General features: G+C 40.3%; 1 protein-coding gene across 1 annotated transcript in view; it reads left to right on the forward strand.

Moving 5' to 3' along the window:
* LOC103072649 (dynein heavy chain 11, axonemal-like) overlaps positions 1–18,252 on the forward strand; it is a gene marked incomplete at its 3' end in the record, with an annotated part of 92,516 nt that overhangs the window by 72,036 nt on the left and 2,228 nt on the right. The window contains exons 21-26 of the mRNA XM_007470604.1: positions 1,223–1,381; positions 2,525–2,608; positions 4,174–4,332; positions 7,226–7,348; positions 15,028–15,150; positions 17,303–17,527. Of these exons, the coding sequence (XP_007470666.1) occupies positions 1,223–1,381; positions 2,525–2,608; positions 4,174–4,332; positions 7,226–7,348; positions 15,028–15,150; positions 17,303–17,527 (873 nt within the window). The remainder of the gene's footprint in view (positions 1–1,222; positions 1,382–2,524; positions 2,609–4,173; positions 4,333–7,225; positions 7,349–15,027; positions 15,151–17,302; positions 17,528–18,252) is intronic.

Below are 18,252 nucleotides of genomic sequence, written 5' to 3' on the forward strand. Positions count from 1 at the left end.
AATATTATAAAATCAGTAATAGTAAATAAAAATTTAGTGATTATACTTGTAGTGGGAAGGAGAGGGATAAAATTAAGAAGGTCATTAAAAGTTATTAGTAACATATAGTATTTACTAAGCTGGATGGTGTGTATGCTCACAGCCACACCCTTTTATGTGTATGGACTTTTTCTAATAACGTTAGTAAAACTAAGAGAATTGCAGTTAATGTTTATAAAAGTATAACATGTAAAATGAACCATGTAACTTGTATCATGAAAGAATGTTAGAGTGCTAATATCCTAATTTGCATAGTAGGAAATTAAGAGAGTTGAAGGTGGATAAATGATTAACCGTGGGTATTTAAAGTTTAAAAGAAACTCAAAAAAACTAAAGTAATAGAAATTTGGGGTATTGAGAGGACGCTGGGAGAAAATGTAAAGTGGAAAAACAAAGTTAAATCCTTTGTTTGCAAAGCCAGTTAAGTTTGTAATGTCTAAACTTGATAAATCAAGAAGCAGCAACTTGTGCACAGAGCTGAGAGTTCGAGAAACGCCCCTAGAGGAACTGGAGAGAGTGCCTGTGTTTCCAGCTTTTCCTGCATTGGAACCTCTTCTGTACTCCTTGCACCTACTACTATGTTAATAAAAACTAAAAATAAGAGTTGGTTTATCAAGAAAGAAAAAGATGAGTCAGCTTATATTTGGTATAAAACATAAACTGTTGTACATCGATGGGATGGTTAGGGGAGGGAGCCTTGGTAAATATAATCATATGGTGAAATTTCTCATACTGTGCTGTGTTCTGTGTATTGATAATCTCTAGGTTATTTTTTAAATCTGAAAGTTCTTTTTTTTAAAGTGATTTATTCTTAAGTGGAAGTTTCTAGAACCTTGTCTTTTTCTCCCCAGCAAAGTCGTCCCCAGCTGTATGATGAAAATCAAGAGGAAAATTTGTATTAGCAATTTGATACCAGAGCAGATTTTGCTGAAATAATGTATAGGGAGGGTATTAATAACATTACCGTATTTACTGATAGTCTACTCTAACATTTTTGAGTAGTTGTGAGTTTGCTCCTCTAAAGCCCCCATTTTACCAATAATTACACTTCAGATTTCTTTCTATTTTCTTGTAAAAATCGAAGTTGTACAAGTTGACATAATCAGAGCTACGGCTCTTCTTCTCTGGCAGTTTGTTGGATATTAAGTGTGTTTGTGTGCGTGTGTATGTGTTTTCTCCTTAGGCAAATCAAGAGCTTGAGGCGTTAGAAGAAGAAATGTTGCAGATGCAAGAATCTACTCATCTTTTTGAAGTGGCTCTTCCAGAGTACAAACAAATGAAGCAGTGTCGCAGAGAGATAACATTGCTCAAGGGGCTCTGGGATGTCATTATTTATGTTAAGGTAAGACACTGCTTTCTGAAAGCATGCTTTTTTTCTTTTAGTATTTCTTTTGTATAAGTATGCGATTTTTAGTGTCTCTATCATTCTATTTGGGTTTTATAATGCCTTAAAATATGTGGGTATTAGACTTTTTCCCCAGAATTAGAGTTCAGATATCTCTGAATTTGTTTGCCAGATATCTCTGAATTTGTTTGCTTTTTGTTTGCCATTCTGAATGAAACTTGGTATTATGAGTTGACTGCTTCAAATCCTTCTTGAGAGTTATGTAGGATATAAACAAAAATTAATATGTACCACACACATATGGTCACTTGTGCATACAAACTGGTGTGTACACCCATGGTTATACTTCCGTACGTGTGCATATATAAACAGGCCTAACTAAAAATAAAGTTACTTTGTCTGTGTTAATAAAGTTGCAAACTTAAGTGCAAAAATAAGTTCTAGGGGCTTCCCTGGTGGCGCAGTGGTTGAGAGTCCACCTGCTGATGCAGGGGACACGGGTTCGTGGCCCGGTCCGGGAAGATCCCACATGCCGCAGAACGGCTGGGCCCGTGAGCCATGGCCACTGGGCCTGCGCGTCCGGAGCCTGTGCTCCGCAACGGGATCAACAGTGAGAGGCCCACGTACCGCAAAAAAAAAAAGTTCTAGGAACTAGGCCTATTGCAATATGTGTTATACATTATTTTCTTTGAAGTTAGTTGAAAGCCAGTAAAGAAATATATTAACAAGGCGTAGAATATGGTCAAGAAGCTCATGAGAGTTTTGTCTATAACGGATGAAAGTTTTCTTATGAAAGCTTATCTTATATGTAGAATTATAAAAATATGGTATTTAATGGTAACATTATTTATCAATTCATTCAGAGTATTCAGGATTAAATGATAATGATGGTATGTGTATGGAATATGTCATTGCTTCTAGAAATTATCATATCACAATGTTTTAGCCTTAGGTTTGACGTGTTCTGACAACTTTTTTGTTTTTGTGGTGGGGAAGTTTTGACAGGTGCAGTTAATGCTTAAATAATTGACTTTCCCCTGGATGATGGAGTCGCTGTGTATCATCAGTTTAGATATTTTGCTGCGGAGACTTGCTTTCACCAAATGTTGTTGACACTTTTATCTGCTTGTGCGTTTTCAGAGAAGCATTGATAATTGGACTAAAACCCAGTGGAGACAGGTTAACGTGGAACAGATGGATGTGGAACTCAGAAGGTTTGCCAAGGCAAGTTCCATAACTGTCTGTGACGACGATTTATCTTCCTCAGCACCACCTTCTTCCATCTTCCCTAACCTAGCGTCTGCTGTGCTGGACCGCATGTCCTTATTTACTTCAAACAGGATGATTTGAGACAGGATTTTGTTTTTCACTCTCAGCCAGTTGCACTTGTAATCAAGCCTACCTTTCTGTGAATGAGTGGATAAAAGCATATTCGGTCTAGTGAATTGATGAGCAGTGGCTATCATCAGGCGCTCCCTATGGCTGTCTAGAATGGAGGGGGGGAGGTGAAGCGCAGGGCTGAGGGGTTAGGCTTACGAAAGCTGTCGAATTCTTTCTCTAGCAGCTGTAAGCATGCTGTATCTTCAAAGGTACCTTTCGGTTGTGGACTTTGGGGCAACTAGTTGGGGTAACTTGTGGATGTGTATGGAATACTGTGATCTTTGTTCTTATTACTGCCCACTCCAACATTGCAAGGGGGCTCAATGTAACAGAACTGAGCTTTTTTGAATTTTGTGCTTCGATAGCTAGTCCCCACGGCCCTGTGCCCTCTGAAGAGAGTGAAGGCTCTTTGGATAAAGCCAAATGCATGTTTGGATAAAGCCAAATGCGTAGCCATGAAAGGCAGTTCAGATGTAGTGAGGCCTTTTGCTTTCTTCCTGCCCCAGAACATCCTCACCCCGACTCAGTCCTGTGCTCCACTCCAGCCAGCTCTTCCCATTTTTTTCTTCCCTTTTTATCCTGGTCCCAAGAACCCTAACTAGAACAGCCCATCATTCTTTTGCACGCCTTGGGGTCACTGTGCCTCTTTTCTGTACTCACTCCCTGCCTGTCTCCTTGCCCAGGGGACTGGCTCACTTCAGAGTGACAGTTTGACCCCCGCTGTCAGCTGAAGATATTTTGCCTTTTTCTTTCTTTTTTCTTTTTTTTTTTTTTTTTTTTTTTTTTTTTTTTTTTGAAGAAGTAGCACTGTCCTTTTGTGCTGTGCTGGGATTGTTGTTTTATTAGGGGTTTTCTCATTCCCAATTGTTAATGTTGTTCCGTGAGCCAAGAAGACAGCCAAGTCAAGGGCCCTATTTGACACGTCTTACAATCATGACTGTTTCGTTCCAAGGAACAAACACTCAAAGGTAACCAGCATTTCAGGGCTACCATTTAAACAAGCCAGGTCTTCCAAGGAAGGTGTTAGTAATCCAGGTAACAATCTCAGTTTCCTGCTTATTTATGTTTGTAGAGGAAGCACTCTTCATTGCACATGTCCCGTAAACTCTATTAATTCTCTACATTTAATGACCCTTGGGTTTCCTCATGGGACATCAAGTCCCAAGGACATCAAGTTAGAGCCTGTGAATAAGAAACCAGTGTATCCAAGTGGCTTGTACACAGTGGACTCGTAATATATGAGTGAGTGGATCCTTTTCTGTTTCTCTAGTTTTAGTCTTTAACCTGGGGACTTAAATGTTTTTACTTTCTTCCTATCCAGGGAAATGTAAATTTATTCTTTCAAAGGAGGAAAATGATACAACATTTTCTTTTTGGGGGGGACCTAGTTTTTTGTCACTTTTCTCTAGGAAATTTGGTCTCTCGATAAGGAAGTCCACGTGTGGGACGCTTACTCAGGCCTGGAAGGCACAGTGAAGGACACGATGACCTCCCTGAGGGCCATTGCGGAGTTACAGAGCCCTGCCCTCAGAGACAGGCATTGGCACCAGCTGATGAAGGCCACTGGGGTCAGTTTCCTGAGTCTCACTAATTGAATATTTTTGTGGCTGAAGTGTGATTCCTTGGTTTACATCATTCAACTGGGATGAAGTGGGATTTGGGAAAAGGTTTCTGGTCAGATGCAAGAGGTCAAGCTCTTTGAGATGTGACCAAGGACTAGACCTGCAGATATTCTAGTTTTAGCCTCTGCTGTGGACTAAATGTGTTTTCCCCTCCAACGCCCCCAATTTATATGTTGAAGCCTGAGTTCTTAATGTGATGGTGTTTGGAGATGGGACCTTTGGGAGATAGTTTGGTCATGAGGGTAGAATTCTTATGTATGGGGTCAGTGCCCTTGTAAGGGGATGAAGACCCCAGAGCTTTCTACTGTCTACCATATGAAAATAAAACAAGAAGACAGACATCTGTTAACCAAGAACAGAGCCTTCACCGACAACCCAACCAGGCTGGCACCCTGATCTTGGACTTCCAGCCTCTAGAACTGTGAGAAATAAATGTTTGTTGTTTAAGCCTCCCAGTCTATGATGTTCTGTTAGAGCAGACAGAAGTGACTAAGATACCCACCGCCCCCGCCAACCTTTTATCTCTTACTGGTCTATATGACCTGAAATAAGACACTTAACCATTCTGTTTTGAGTTTTTTATTTATAAAGTGAGAGGGATGCTATCTACTCTCATAATCAGAGGGATCTTGTAAGGATCAAGTAAGATAATGTGAAGGCATTTTATAGAGCATGACATGGCTGCAAAGAATCTTACATTTCGTGGAGAGGATCAGAGAGTATTAGAAGTGAATTTAGGGGCAGAGAGAATTCAGAAATAGTGATTTTTTTCTCCCCACAATTCATTTAATAATGGCATCCTTTTTTGATGGTCTTTTGATGTTTTTTTTAAATTTTTTTTTAGAGATGCATTTTCTTTTAAGATTTCTTTTTTTTGATGTAGACCATTCTTAAAGTCTTTATTGAATTTGTTAAAGTATTGCTTCTGTTTTATGTTTTGATTTTTTGGCTGCAAGGCATGTGGGATCTTAGCTCCCCGACCAGGCATCAAACCTGCACCCCTGCATTGGAAGGTGAAGTCTTAACCACTGGACCACCAGAGAAGTCCCAAATGGTTTTTTATTTTATTGCAAGATATATAATTATTTCTCATGTGTCTGTACCATTTGAGTTTATATTTTCTTGCCTTTCTACATCTATTTAGGAGCAAATATAGCAAACTTACACTTTATTTTTCAGGGAAGGTGACCTTCATGAGTTTAAAATGCAGCCTGATGTGCGTGTTTTCTGCTAGGCACACATCGTGAAGAAGGGCTCTCATGATTTGAAGACAAAGTTTGCAGGGTGGGGAAACTGAGGAAAGGGGCAGCCTGGTGAAGTGGGGGTGGCCTAAGCTTTATTGGTCCATCTCTAACACCTAGTATCTCTTAGATCTTGGGCCAGTTACTTGCTCTCTGTACCTCAGTTGCCCCTTCTATGAAATACAAGTAATGCTATAATGCTGCCATGCAGACTTGGTGAGACGAGATTATATATAGACCCTAGCACATAGCAAATCCTCAATAAATGGTCCCTGAAGTTTTAATTATAATACTTTCCATAGAGTCTTTTAGGCATTGCATATTTAGGCTTTATAGTTGATTAATTTATTCTTTCAGAAAATCTTTATTGAGTCTCCCAACATGGAAGGTATACTGTGTGTCCCACTCCCCACCCCCTTCTCACATTAGCCCCAGTGAGCTTTCTTCTCACCACAGTGTCTTGCCTGTGTCATGCCCTTCTGCAAGCTAGGAAAAGGTACTTCTCTGACAATTTAGCAAAAGGCATCTTCCTCCAGGCTGATCTGGGGCATCAGAGCAGTGACTAGATCCAACCTCCAGTTGTCACCTGGGCAGAGGGTCCATATTCACTGCACAAACTATGCAGCTAATCAGGGGGGCCTCGTTATTGCATCCCTGCTCATTCCTTCTCTAAGACAGACCTGACTCCCATCAGCTCTGGAGTGAGGTCAAAAGTGATGCAGAGATAGGGTGACCAACTCATCGGGTTTGCTCAGGACTTCCCAGGTTTTAGCCCAGGAAACCCCCCAGTCCTGGGCAAACAGGGAGGTTTAGTCATCCTGTGCAGAGCCGTGCATGGTGATGAGCAACGTTACTGATTGAGGAGAGCCAGAAAGGACTGCACCTTCCGAGAAGCAGGGAATGGATATTCTTAGCAGGGGCAGGAAAGGAAATGGCTTCCTTGCAACTGGTGGGGTCAGCTGTTCGTTTGTGAGGGACATGGGTGAGTCTGGGCGCTTAGGAAGAGCTGAGAGCTTCTTAACAAATAGGGAGGTGGGGAAAGTGGGGAGTCAATAAGATGATGAGGAAATGTGAATGACTTTTGCACATGGTAAATATCAATAATGACAGTATAAGTAAGAATATTTTTTGCCAAGGAACTAAGATTAAGTCAGTGATGAAACTAGGTTAAAGCACGGAAGCAACTGGGAATTATGTTCAGTGAATAGAGTACCTAAGGAAGAGAAGACAAATGAGCTATTACCTGATTCCTGGGACTTCAACCAAATTATAATAAAGGAACAATGTGATTCTCTTTAAAAATGGGTTTTGTGGGCAAAGGAGGTAAGAAATGAGCTGACAAGGGAGGGTTATGAAACAAAAGAAAGTACTGTAGTATGAACGTGGCCTAAACCTCAGCCCTCGCTTCGATGGGTGATGCCTCAGTAACTGTGAGTAAAAAAGCAACGTCTTTGGTTGTCTGCACATTTCAGAACTCGAAATGTACTCAGCAGCTGACTTGAGTATATTTAGCTATGTTTCATTCCTCTGGCCATTAGGTAGAAGGAACCATTAATATATGTGGAATATAAATTCTGCCATTTTTTGTTCCTAATCAGGTCAAGTTTTCTATAAATGAAGCCACAACTTTGGCAGATTTGTTAGCCTTGCGGTTACACCAAATGGAAGAGGATGTCCGAAGCATCGTGGACAAAGCAGTGAAAGACCTGGGGACTGAGAAGGTGTTGTCCTTGGGCTGTTTCTTTTTACCCTGAGCTAATTCTGTGCACTGGCACATAAGCAGACTCAGGGAGAAGTCCTCCTGCAATAGTTGTGTGGAGACATGTTTCGCTGGGCAGGAAACAGCTTCCTTCTAGGCCGCAGTAAAGTTGTAAGACGAGAGAGTTGACCCAGTTGATAATGACGATTATAGCAGAAAACATTTATATATCATTTACTTGGTAGCAAGCACTGCTCTCAGTGCTTTATATTAATTCATTTACTCCTCTGAGAATAATCCCTATTGTACAGATGAGGAAAAGGAGGTATAGGGAAGTAATTAACTTACCCAGGTGCAACAAGGGACCTTGGATTCACATTCTGGCACTCAGAGCACTACCCAGAAAGTAAATAATATCTATCAGACCTTTTTTTTTTTCACATCTTTATTGGAGTATAATTGCTTTACAATGGTGCGTTAGTTTCTGCTTTATAACAAAGTGAATCAGTTATACATATACATATGTTCCCATATCTCTTCCCTCTTGCGTCTCCCTCCCTCCCACCCTTCCTATCCCACACATCCAGGTGGTCACAAAGCACCGAGCTGATCTCCCTGTGCTATGCGGCTGCTTCCCACTAGCTATCTGTTTTACGTTTGGTAGAATTCCATATATATGTGTTAGCATACGGTATTTGTCTTTCTCTTTCTGACTGACTTCACTCTGTATGACAGACTCTAGGTCCATCCACCTCACTACAAATAACTCAATTTCGTTTCTTTTTATGGCTGAGTAATAGTCCATTGTGTATATGTGCCACATCTTCTTTATCCATTCATCCAATGATGGACACTTAGGTGGTTTCCATCTCCTGGCTATTGTAAATAGAGCTGAAATGAACATTTTGGTACATGACTCTTTTTGAATTATGGTTTTCTCAAGGTATATGCCCAGTAGTGGGATTGCTGGGTCATATGGTAGTTCTATGTGTAGTTTTCTAAGGAACCTCCATATGTTCTCCATAAGGCTGTACCAATTCACATTCCCACCAGCAGTGCAAGAGTGTTCCCTTTTCTTCACACCCTCTCCAGCATTTATTGTTTCTAGATTTTTTGATGATGGCCATTCTGACTGGTGTGAGATGATTCCTCACTGTAGTTTTGATTTGCATTTCTCTAATGATTAATGATGTTGAGCATTCTTTCATGTGTTTGTTGGCAATCTGTATATCTTCTTTGGAGAAATGTCTATTTAGGTCTTCTGCCCATTTTTGGATTGGGTTGTTTGTCTTTTTGTTATTGAGCTGCATGAGCTGCTTATAAATTTTGGAGATTAATCCTTTGTCAGTTGCTTCATTTGCAAATATTTTCTCCCATTCTGAGGCTTGTCTTTTGGTCTTGTTTATGGTTTCCTTTGCTGTGCAAAAGTTTTAAGTTTCATTAGGTCCCATTTGTTTATTTTTGTTTTTATTTCCATTTCTCTAGGAGGTGGGTCAAAAAGGATCTTGCTGTGATTTATGTCATAGAGTGTTCTGTCTATGTTTTCCTCTAAGAGTTTGATAGTTTCTGGCCTTACATGTAGGTTTTTAATCCATTTTGAGCTTTTTTTGTGTGTATGGTGTTAGGGAGTGATCTAATCTCATACTTTTACATGTACCTGTCCAGTTTTCCCAGCACCACTTATTGAAGAGATTGTCCTTTCTCCACTGTACATCCCTGCCTCCTTTATCAAAGATAAGGTGTCCATATGTGCGTGGGTTTATCTCTGGGCTTTCTATCCTATTCCATTGATCTATCTTTCTGTTTTTGTGCCAGTACCATACTGTCTTGATTACTGTAGCTTTGTAGTATAGTCTGAAGTCAGGGAGTCTGATTCCTCCAGCTCCGTTTTTCGTTCTCAAGATTTTTTTGGCTATTCGGGGTCTTTTGTGTTTCCATACAAATTGTGAAATTTTTTGTTCTAGTTCTGTGAAAAATGCCAGTGGTAGTTTGATAGGGATTGCATTGAATCTGTAGATTACTTTGGGTAGTAGAGTCATTTTCACAATGTTGATTCTTCCAATCCAAGAACATGGTATATCTCTCCATCTATTTGTATCATCTTTAATTTCTTTCATCAGTGTCTTATAATTTTCTACATAGGGGTCTTTTGTCTCCTTAGGTAGGTTTATTCCTAGATAGTTTATTCTTTTTGTTGCAGTGGTAAATGGGAGTGTTTTCTTGATTTCACTTTCAGATTTTTCATCATTAGTGTATAGAAATGCCAGAGATTTCTGTGCATTAATTTTATATCCTGCTACTTTACCAAATTCATTGATTAGCTCTAGTAGTTTTCTGGTAGCATCTTTAGGGTTCTCTATTTATAGTATCATGTCATCTGCAAACAGTGACAGCTTTACTTCTTCTTTCCCAATTTGTATTCCTTTTATTTCATGTTCTTCTCTGATTGCTGTGGCTAAAACTTCCAAAACTATGTTGAGTAATAGTGGTGAGAGTAGGCAACATTGTCTTGTTCCTGATCTTAGTGGAAATGGTTTCAGTTTTTCACCATTGGACGATGTTGGCTGTGGGTTCGTCATATATGGCCTTTATTATGTTGAGAAAAGTTTCCTCTGTGCCTGCTTTCTGCAGGGTTTGTATCATAAATGGGTGTTGAATTTTGTTGAAAGCTTTCTCTGCATTTATTGAGATGATCATATGGGTTTTCTCCTTCAGTTTGTTAATATGGTGTATCATGTTGATTGATTTGCATATATTGAAGAATCCTTGCATTCCTGGGATAAACCCCACTTGATCATGGTGTATGATCCTTTTAATGTGCTGTTGAATTTTGTTTGCTAGTATTTTGTTGAGGATTTTTGCATCTATGTTCATCCCTGATATCAGCCGGTAGTTTTCTTTCTTTGTGACATCCTTGTCTGGTTTTTGTATCGGGTGATGGTGGCCTTGTAGAATGAGTTTGGGACTGTTCCTCCCTCTGCTATATTTTGGAAGAGTTTGAGAAAGATAGGTGTTAGCTCTTCTCTAAATGTTTGATAGAATTCGCCTGTGAAGCCATCTGGTCCTGGGCTTTTGTTTGTTGGAAGATTTTTAATCACAGTTTCAGTTTCAGTGCTTGTGATTGGTCTGTTTATATTTTCTGTTTCTTCCTGATTCAGTCTTGGCAGATTGTGAATTTCTAAGAATTTGTCCATTTCTTCCAGGTTGTCCATTTATTGGCGTAGGGTTGCTTGTAGTAATCCCTCATGATCTTTTGTATTTCTGCAGTGTCAGTTGTTACTTCTTCTTTTTCATTTCTAATTCTATTGATTTGAGTCTTCTCCCTTTTTTTCTTGATGAGTCTGGCTAATGGTTTATCAATTTTGTTAATCTTCGCAAAGAACCAGCTTTTAGTTTTATTGATCTTTGCTATCATTTCCTTCATTTCTTTTTCATTTATTTCTGATCTGATCTTTATGATTTCTTTCCTTCTGCTAACTTTGGGGTTTTTTTTGGTTCTTCTTTCTCTAATTGCTTTAGGTGCAAGTATGGTTGTTTATTCGAGATGTTTCCTGTTTCTTAAGGTAGGATTGTATTGCTATAAGCTTCCCTCTAGAACTGCTTTTGCTGCATCCCATAGGTTTTGGGTCGTTGTATCTCCATTGTCATTTGTTTCTAGGTATTTTTTAATTTCCTCTTTGATTTCTTCAGTGATCACTTCGTTATTAAGTAGTGTATTGTTTAGCCTCCATGTGTTTGTATTTTTTACAGATCTTTTCCTATAATTGATATCTAGTCTCATGGCGTTGTGGTCGGAAAAGATACTTGATACAATTTCAATTTTCTTAAATTTACCAAGGCTTGATTTGTGACCCAAGATATGATCTATCCTGGAGAATGTTCCATGAGCACTTGAGAAAAATGTGTATTCTGTTGTTTTTGGATGGAGTGTCCTATAAATATCAATTAAGTCCATCTTGTTTAATGTATCATTTAAAGCTTGTGTTTCCTTATTTATTTTCATTTTGGATGATCTGTCCATTGGTGAAAGTGGGGTGTTGAAGTCCCCTACTATGAATGTGTTACTGTCGATTTCCCCTTTTATGGCTGCTAGTTTTTGCCTTATGTATTGAGGTGCTCCTATGTTGGGTGCATAAATATTTACAATTGTTATATCTTCTTCTTGGATCGATCCCTTAATCATTATGTAGTGTCCTTCTTTGTCTCTTCTAATAGTCTTTATTTTAAAGTCTATTTTGTCTGATATGAGAATTGCTACTCCAGCTTTCTTTTGGTTTCCATTTGCATGGAGTTTCTTTTTCCATCCCCTTACTTTCAGTATGTATGTGTCTCTAGGTCTGAGGTGGGTCTCTTGTAGACAGCATATATATGGATCTTGTTTTGGTATCCATTCAGCCAGTCTGTGTCCTTTTGTCGGAGCATTTAATCCATTTACATTTAAGGTAATTATTGATATGTATGTTCCTATTCCCATTTTCTAAATTGTTTTGGGTTCGTTATTATAGGACTTTTCCTTCTCTTGTGTTTTTGTCTAGAGAAGTTCCTTTAGCATTTGTTGTAAAGCTGGTTTGGTGGTGCTGAACTCTCTCAGCTTTTTCTTGTCTGTAAAAGTTTAATTTCTCCATCAAACCTGAATGAGATCCTTGCTGGGTAGAGTAATCTTGGTTGTAGGTTTTTCTCCTTCATCACTTTAAATATGTCCTGCCAGTCCCTTTTGGCTTGCAGAGTTTCTGCTGAAAGTTCAGCTGTTAAACTTATGGGGATTTCCTTGTGTGTTATTTTTCCCTTGCTGGTTTTAATATGTTTTCTTTGTATTTAATTTTTGACAGTTTGATTAATATGTGTCTTGGTGTGTTTCTCCTTGGATTTATCGTGTATGGGACTCTCTGTGCTTCCTGGACTTGATTAACTATTTCCTTTCCCATATTAGGGAAGTTTTCAACTATAATCTCTTCAAATATTTTCTCAGTCCCTTTCTTTTTCTCTTCTTCTTCTGGAACCCCTATAATTCGAATGTTGGTGCGTTTAATGTTGTCCCAGAGGTCTCTGAGACTGTCCTCAGTTCTTTTCATTGCTTTTTCTTTATTCTGCTCTGCAGTAGTTATTTCCAGTATTTTATCTTCCAGGTCACTTTTCCATTCTTCTGCCTCTGTTATTCTGCTACTGATCCCGTCTAGAGTATTATTAATTTCATTTATTGTGTAGTTCATCGTTGCTTGTTTCATCTTTAGTTCTTCTAGGTGCTTGTTAAATGTTTGTTGCATTTTTTCTATTCTATTTGCAAGATTTTGGGTCATCTTTACTATCATTATTCTGAATTCTTTTTCAGGTAGACTGCCTATTTCCTCTTCATTTGTTAGGTGTGGTGGGTTTTTATCTTGCTCCTTCATCTGCTGTGTGTTTTTCTGTCTTCTCATTTTGCTTATCTTACTGTGTTTGCGTTCTCCTTTTTGCAGGCTGCAAGTTCGTAGCTCCCGTTGTTTTTGATGTCTGTCTCCAGTGGCTAAGGTTGGTTCAGTGCGTTGTGTAGGCTTCCTGGTGGAGGGGACTAGTGGCTGTGTTGTGGTGGATGAGGCTAGATCTTGTCTCCTGGTTCAGCGGGTTGTGTAGGGTTCCTGGTGGTGGAGACTAGTGCCTGTATTCTGGTGGATCAGCCTGGATCTTGTCTTTCTGGTTGGCAGGTTCACGTCTGGTGGTGTGTTTTGGGGTGTCTGTGGTCTTATGATTTTAGGCAGCCTCTCTGCTAATGAGTGGGGTGGTGTTCCTGTCTTGCTAGTTGTTTGGCATAGGGTGTCCCGCCCTGTAGCTTGCTGGTCATTGAGTGAAGCTGGGTGTTGGTGTTGAGATGGAGATCTCTGGGAGATTTTTGCCATTTGATATTATGTGGAGCTGGGAGGTCTCTTGTTGACCAGTGTCCTGAAGTTGGCTCTCCCACCTCAGAGGCACAGCGGTGACTCCTGGCTGCAGCACCAAGAGCCTTTCATCCACAGGGCTCAGAATAAAAGGGAGAGAAAGCAGAAAGAAAGAAAGAAAGAGGAAAAAATAAAGTAAAATAAAGTAAGATAAAATGAAATAAAGTTATTAAAATAAAAAATATTAAGAAAAAAATTTTCTTTTAAAGTAAAAAAAAAAAAAAAAAGGACAGATAGAACCATAGGACAAATGGTGATAGCAAAGCTGTACACACAAAATCTCACAGAGAAGCATATACATACACACACACAAAAAGAGGAAAAGGGGAAAAAATAAATCTTGCTCTCAAAGTCCACCTCCTCAATTTGGGATGCCTCGTTGTCTATTCAGGTATTCCTCAGATGCAGGGTACAGCAAGTTGATTGTGGAGATTTAATCCACTGCTCCTGAGGCTGCTGGGAGAGATTTCCCTTTCTCTTCTTAGTTCGCACAGCTCCAGGGGCTCAGCTTTGGATTTGGCCCCGCTTCTGCGTGTAGATCACCTGAGGGCGTCTGTTCTAAGCTCAGACAGGGTGGGGTTAAAGGAGCCGTTGATTCGGGGGCTCTGGCTCCCTCAGGCCGGGGGTAGGGAGGGGTGTGGATGCGGGCTAGCCTATGGCGGCAGAGGCCGGTGGGACGTTGCACCAGCCTGAGGCGCTCTGTGCGTTCTCCCAGGGAAGTTGTCCCTGGATCCCGGGACCCTGGCGGTGGCGGGCTGCACAGGTTCCCCGGAAGGGCGGTGTGTATAGTGACCTGTGCTCGCACACAGGCTTTTTGATGGCGGCAATAGCAGCCTTAGCGTCTCATGCCTGTCTCTGGGGTCAGCGCTCTTAGCCATGGCTCGCCAGTCTCTGGAGCTCCTTTAAGCAGCACTCTTAATCCCCTCTCCTCACGCACCAGGAAACAAAGAGGGAAGAAAAAGCCTCTTGCCTCTGACCAAAGCCCAAGCCTCAGCCCACAGCCCCGCCCGCCCCGGGCGGGTGAGCAGACAAGCGTCTTGCCTGGTGAGTGCCGGTTGGCACCGATCCTCTGTGCGGGAATCTCCCCGCTTTGCCCTCCGCACCCCTGTTGCTGCGCTCTCCTCAGTGGCACCGAAGCTTTCCCCCTCCGCCACCCGCAGTCTCCGCCCACGAAGGGCCTTCCTAGTGTTTGGAAACCTTTTCTCCTTCACAGCTCCCTCCCACTGGTGCAGGTCCCATCCCTATCCTTTTGTCTCTGTTTATTCTTTTTTCTTTTTCCCTCCCCAGGTACTTGGGGGGTTTCTTGTCTTTTGGGATGTCTGAGGTCTTCTGCCAGCGTTCAGTAGGTGTTCTGTAGGAGTTGTTCCTCGTGTAGATGTATTTCTGGTGTACCTGTGGGGAGGAAGGTGATCTCAGCGTCTTATTCTTCCGCCATCTTCCCCCTCTCTCGGATTCGGAGCCTTGAGTGTCTATCAGACTTTTAAGATAACCTTTTACATCCCCTCCTGCTCTGCCATTGTGTTTCAGTGAAGGATATAAAACTCAGATCCAGTAAAAAAAAAAATTTCATATTGGTGTGACGCTTGTTCCTTTTGTGTGGCGGAATTCATTCTCTAAACCTCATCACTGTGAATTTTTGGAGGAAAAAATTTGAGGCCAGTGATATTTGATGTCCCTCTGTTGTTTTTTTTTAAATTGTAAAAACAGTTTTAAAAATTCCAGATGATAGCCTAAGTATCGGTCCTAAATTAAACTTTTGTGCACCTAACTAAATACTGTTTACGTCTAGGTTGTTTCTGAAATCAGCCAGACATGGGCAACCATTGAGTTCTCTTACGAAGTTCACTCTCGGACAGGCGTTCTATTACTGAAGTTTGATGAACAATTGTTTGAAACTCTAGAGCACAACCAAGTAAGATGGATATTTTTATTACAGATTTTTTCATTTTAAAGTACGATTTTAGATTTTTCCAAGTTCCAGTACTCAGTATTTCTTTCTTCATTCATTGGGCATCTGCTTGTGCCAGGCTCCAGGCATAGTACCATTTGGGCTCAAAAAGTATGAACACTTGTTTTCAAGGAACTTGCACTTGAGTAGGGAGACAGAGACAAGGTTCCAAAGGGTCTTGTAAGGTGGTGGTACTTGTGCTGAACCTTGAAGGATGGGCTGGTATTCAACAAAAAGTGGTGATCAGAAAAAGGTGTTATAGGCAAAGGGGAGAATGTTAGTGGCATCTTGGAATGCCAGAAAGTACCTGCCATTCAGAGGTAATTTAAAGAGTTTGGTTTCCTTGGAATATAGATTTTCTTGATAGGAGTAATAAAAAATAAGGCTGGAGGGACAGTCCAGAGCACAGCCTATGTGGTCTTGAATTCTAAGGTTATGAGTTAGCATTTCTTTGGACATGAGAGATAAGAAAGATGAAAGAGACAAACTATTCAGAGGAAATAATAACAGTAGTATTATTATTAGACATGGGGCACTTAGGAAAGAACCTGCTCTGAAGAGATGATGTTCTATTATTTTTGGTGTATTTAAAGTGAGGGACATTGATGTAAAGGTGGAAAGTCTGACCCAGAGCTCAGTGCAGAGGTTCAGTCCAGAACTATAATTTGGGAGGTCATTTTTGGTGTCTTGAGAATCGATGAACTAGATACTGAGAGGTAAAGAAGATAATGCAGCTGAGAATAGAGCTTTGGGAAAGGCTGCGTGTAGTGAACAAGAGCAGGAGACATAAAGGAGGCAGAGAGAGAGAGAGTGGGCAGAGAAATTGTAGAAAAAGAAGACTGTATAGTATCATCAGCAATCACAGGATAAGTTTCTCCTACAAAGGAGAGTCAGCTGTCATGGAAACAACCTAAGCATCCATTGACGAATGGATAAAGAAAATGTGGTGTGTATACAGTGGAATATCATCATTCTGCCATAAAAAGAAGGAAATCCTGCCATTTGTGATGACGTGGGTGGATTTTGAGAGTATTATACCAAGTGAGGTAGTTCACTCAGAGGAAGCAAGTACTGAATATTCTTGCTTATATGGGGAATCTAAAAAAGCTGACCTCATACAGAGTAGAATGGCTGTTACCAGTTTCTGGGGCTTTGGGGAAGTGTGGAGGTATTGGTCAAACAGTCTGGACCTCTGGGTATAAGATGAATAGGTTCTGGGCATCTAATGTACAGCATGGTTACTGCAGTTAACAATAGTATATTATAGGCTTGAAAGTTGTTAAGAGAGTAGATCTTAAATGTTATCAACGTGTGCGTGCACACACACACACACACACACACCCACGGCAATTACATGGGTTGTGGAGGTGTAAACTTACTGTGGTAACCATTTCACAGTATATACATGTATCAAATCATCACATTGTACGCTTTACACTTACACAATGCTATATGTCAGTAATATTTCAATAAAGCTGGGGGGGGGAGAATAGTCAAATGTATTAAACACTTAGAGATGAAGGAGGATGAAAAGGAGCTGTTCTCAGTGACTTTCTGGAATTTCAGTGTCAGAAAATGATGGGAAGTGCTCACTGAACTGCACGACCTTAAAGCAAGGCTTGGTGTTAGGAACGCTGCCAAATTTGGTAGTAAACTCAAAGAGGAGGAAAACAGGAGCTTGAGGTCTTAGCAAACTGGAAGGGAGTTTGTTTCGTATTTTCAATATTGAAAAAGAAGACCCATAACCTTAGAATGATTAATAGGCAGAGACCCCAAGAAGAGTGAGAGAGGATGAAAGAATAAAGTTTAATTCCTAAAGCTGCACCCTGGTGCACAATATTTTTTCCTGCCTTCAAAGAGACACATGGCCTTCTTCTAGAAGACACATTACATGTAGTTGCTTATATTTGTCTTTTTCCTTTTGGAAAAAACATGTTATTATGTAATATTTAATGCCATTAATTCACTCACTTAGCAAATGCTTACTGAATGCCTGTTGCATGTGTCGTGTGCTACATCCTAGGAATCCAGCAATAAACAGAAGAGGTGTGCTCCCTCATGATGCTTACAGACTACCAATTTAGATGGTATTTGAAATTCTTTGCCTTCCTTTTAGGTTCAGTTACAGACCCTGCTTCAAAGCAGGTATGTGGAATATTTCATTGAGCAAGTCATAAGCTGGCAAAACAAATTAAACACAGCAGATTCGGTCATCTTTACTTGGATGGAAGTACAGCGCACTTGGTCTCACCTAGAAAGCATCTTTGCTTATTCAGAAGATATTCGAATTCACCTTGTGAAAGATGCTCAAAGATTCGGCAGAGTAGATGCTGAATTTAAGGTTCGTGGAAGAAAGGCTGTTTTCTATCCTCACAGCTTTGTCCAAACAATATAAAAATCTTGTAAAGAAACATGATTTGGGGTACTGTATTCATGTAAAATATATATGTGTATTTGAATTTCAGGAGACAAGGTCAGGAAAGTTGTCTGTGAAGGGTCAGATAGTCCATAGTTTAGGCCTTGTGGTTGTATGTGGTCTCTGTCACTACTCAGCACGGCTGCCATTGTCCTGTGGAAGAAAACATAGACACTACATAGACAGATGGGTGTGGCTGTGTACCAATGAAACTTTATAGACACCAGAAATTGAATTCCGTATTATTTTCATGTGTCACGAAGTATTATGCTTCTTTAGATTTTTTTCAACTAGTTAAAAATGTAAAGACCATTCTTAGCTTCAGGTCGTGCAAAACCAGGCAGCAGGCCACATGTTTCCCAGAGGCCTACACCAGCAGTAAGTCCTGGGAGACAGATTCATCTTCATGTAGTAAGAGACTGAGGAGGGGACACCAGTAACAAAGTTATACTATCAGTTACTGGTTTGTTTCATAAGAGCCACAGAGAACACATGGAGATGTACATATAATAAATGATTTGAGAGACTTTAAGCAGAGAACAATGGCTTTACTTTTTATATAGAAATGGGGATGAATTATTTTCATCTTACTAGCTAAAGCAGAACACCAGAGGAATTCTATTTTATTTAACTTTTAAGGAGGAAAGAGT

This window comes from Lipotes vexillifer, unplaced genomic scaffold (assembly GCF_000442215.2).
Source record: "Lipotes vexillifer unplaced genomic scaffold, Lipotes_vexillifer_v1.1 scaffold1406, whole genome shotgun sequence".
In the NCBI taxonomy this organism is placed as follows: domain Eukaryota; kingdom Metazoa; phylum Chordata; class Mammalia; order Artiodactyla; family Lipotidae; genus Lipotes; species Lipotes vexillifer.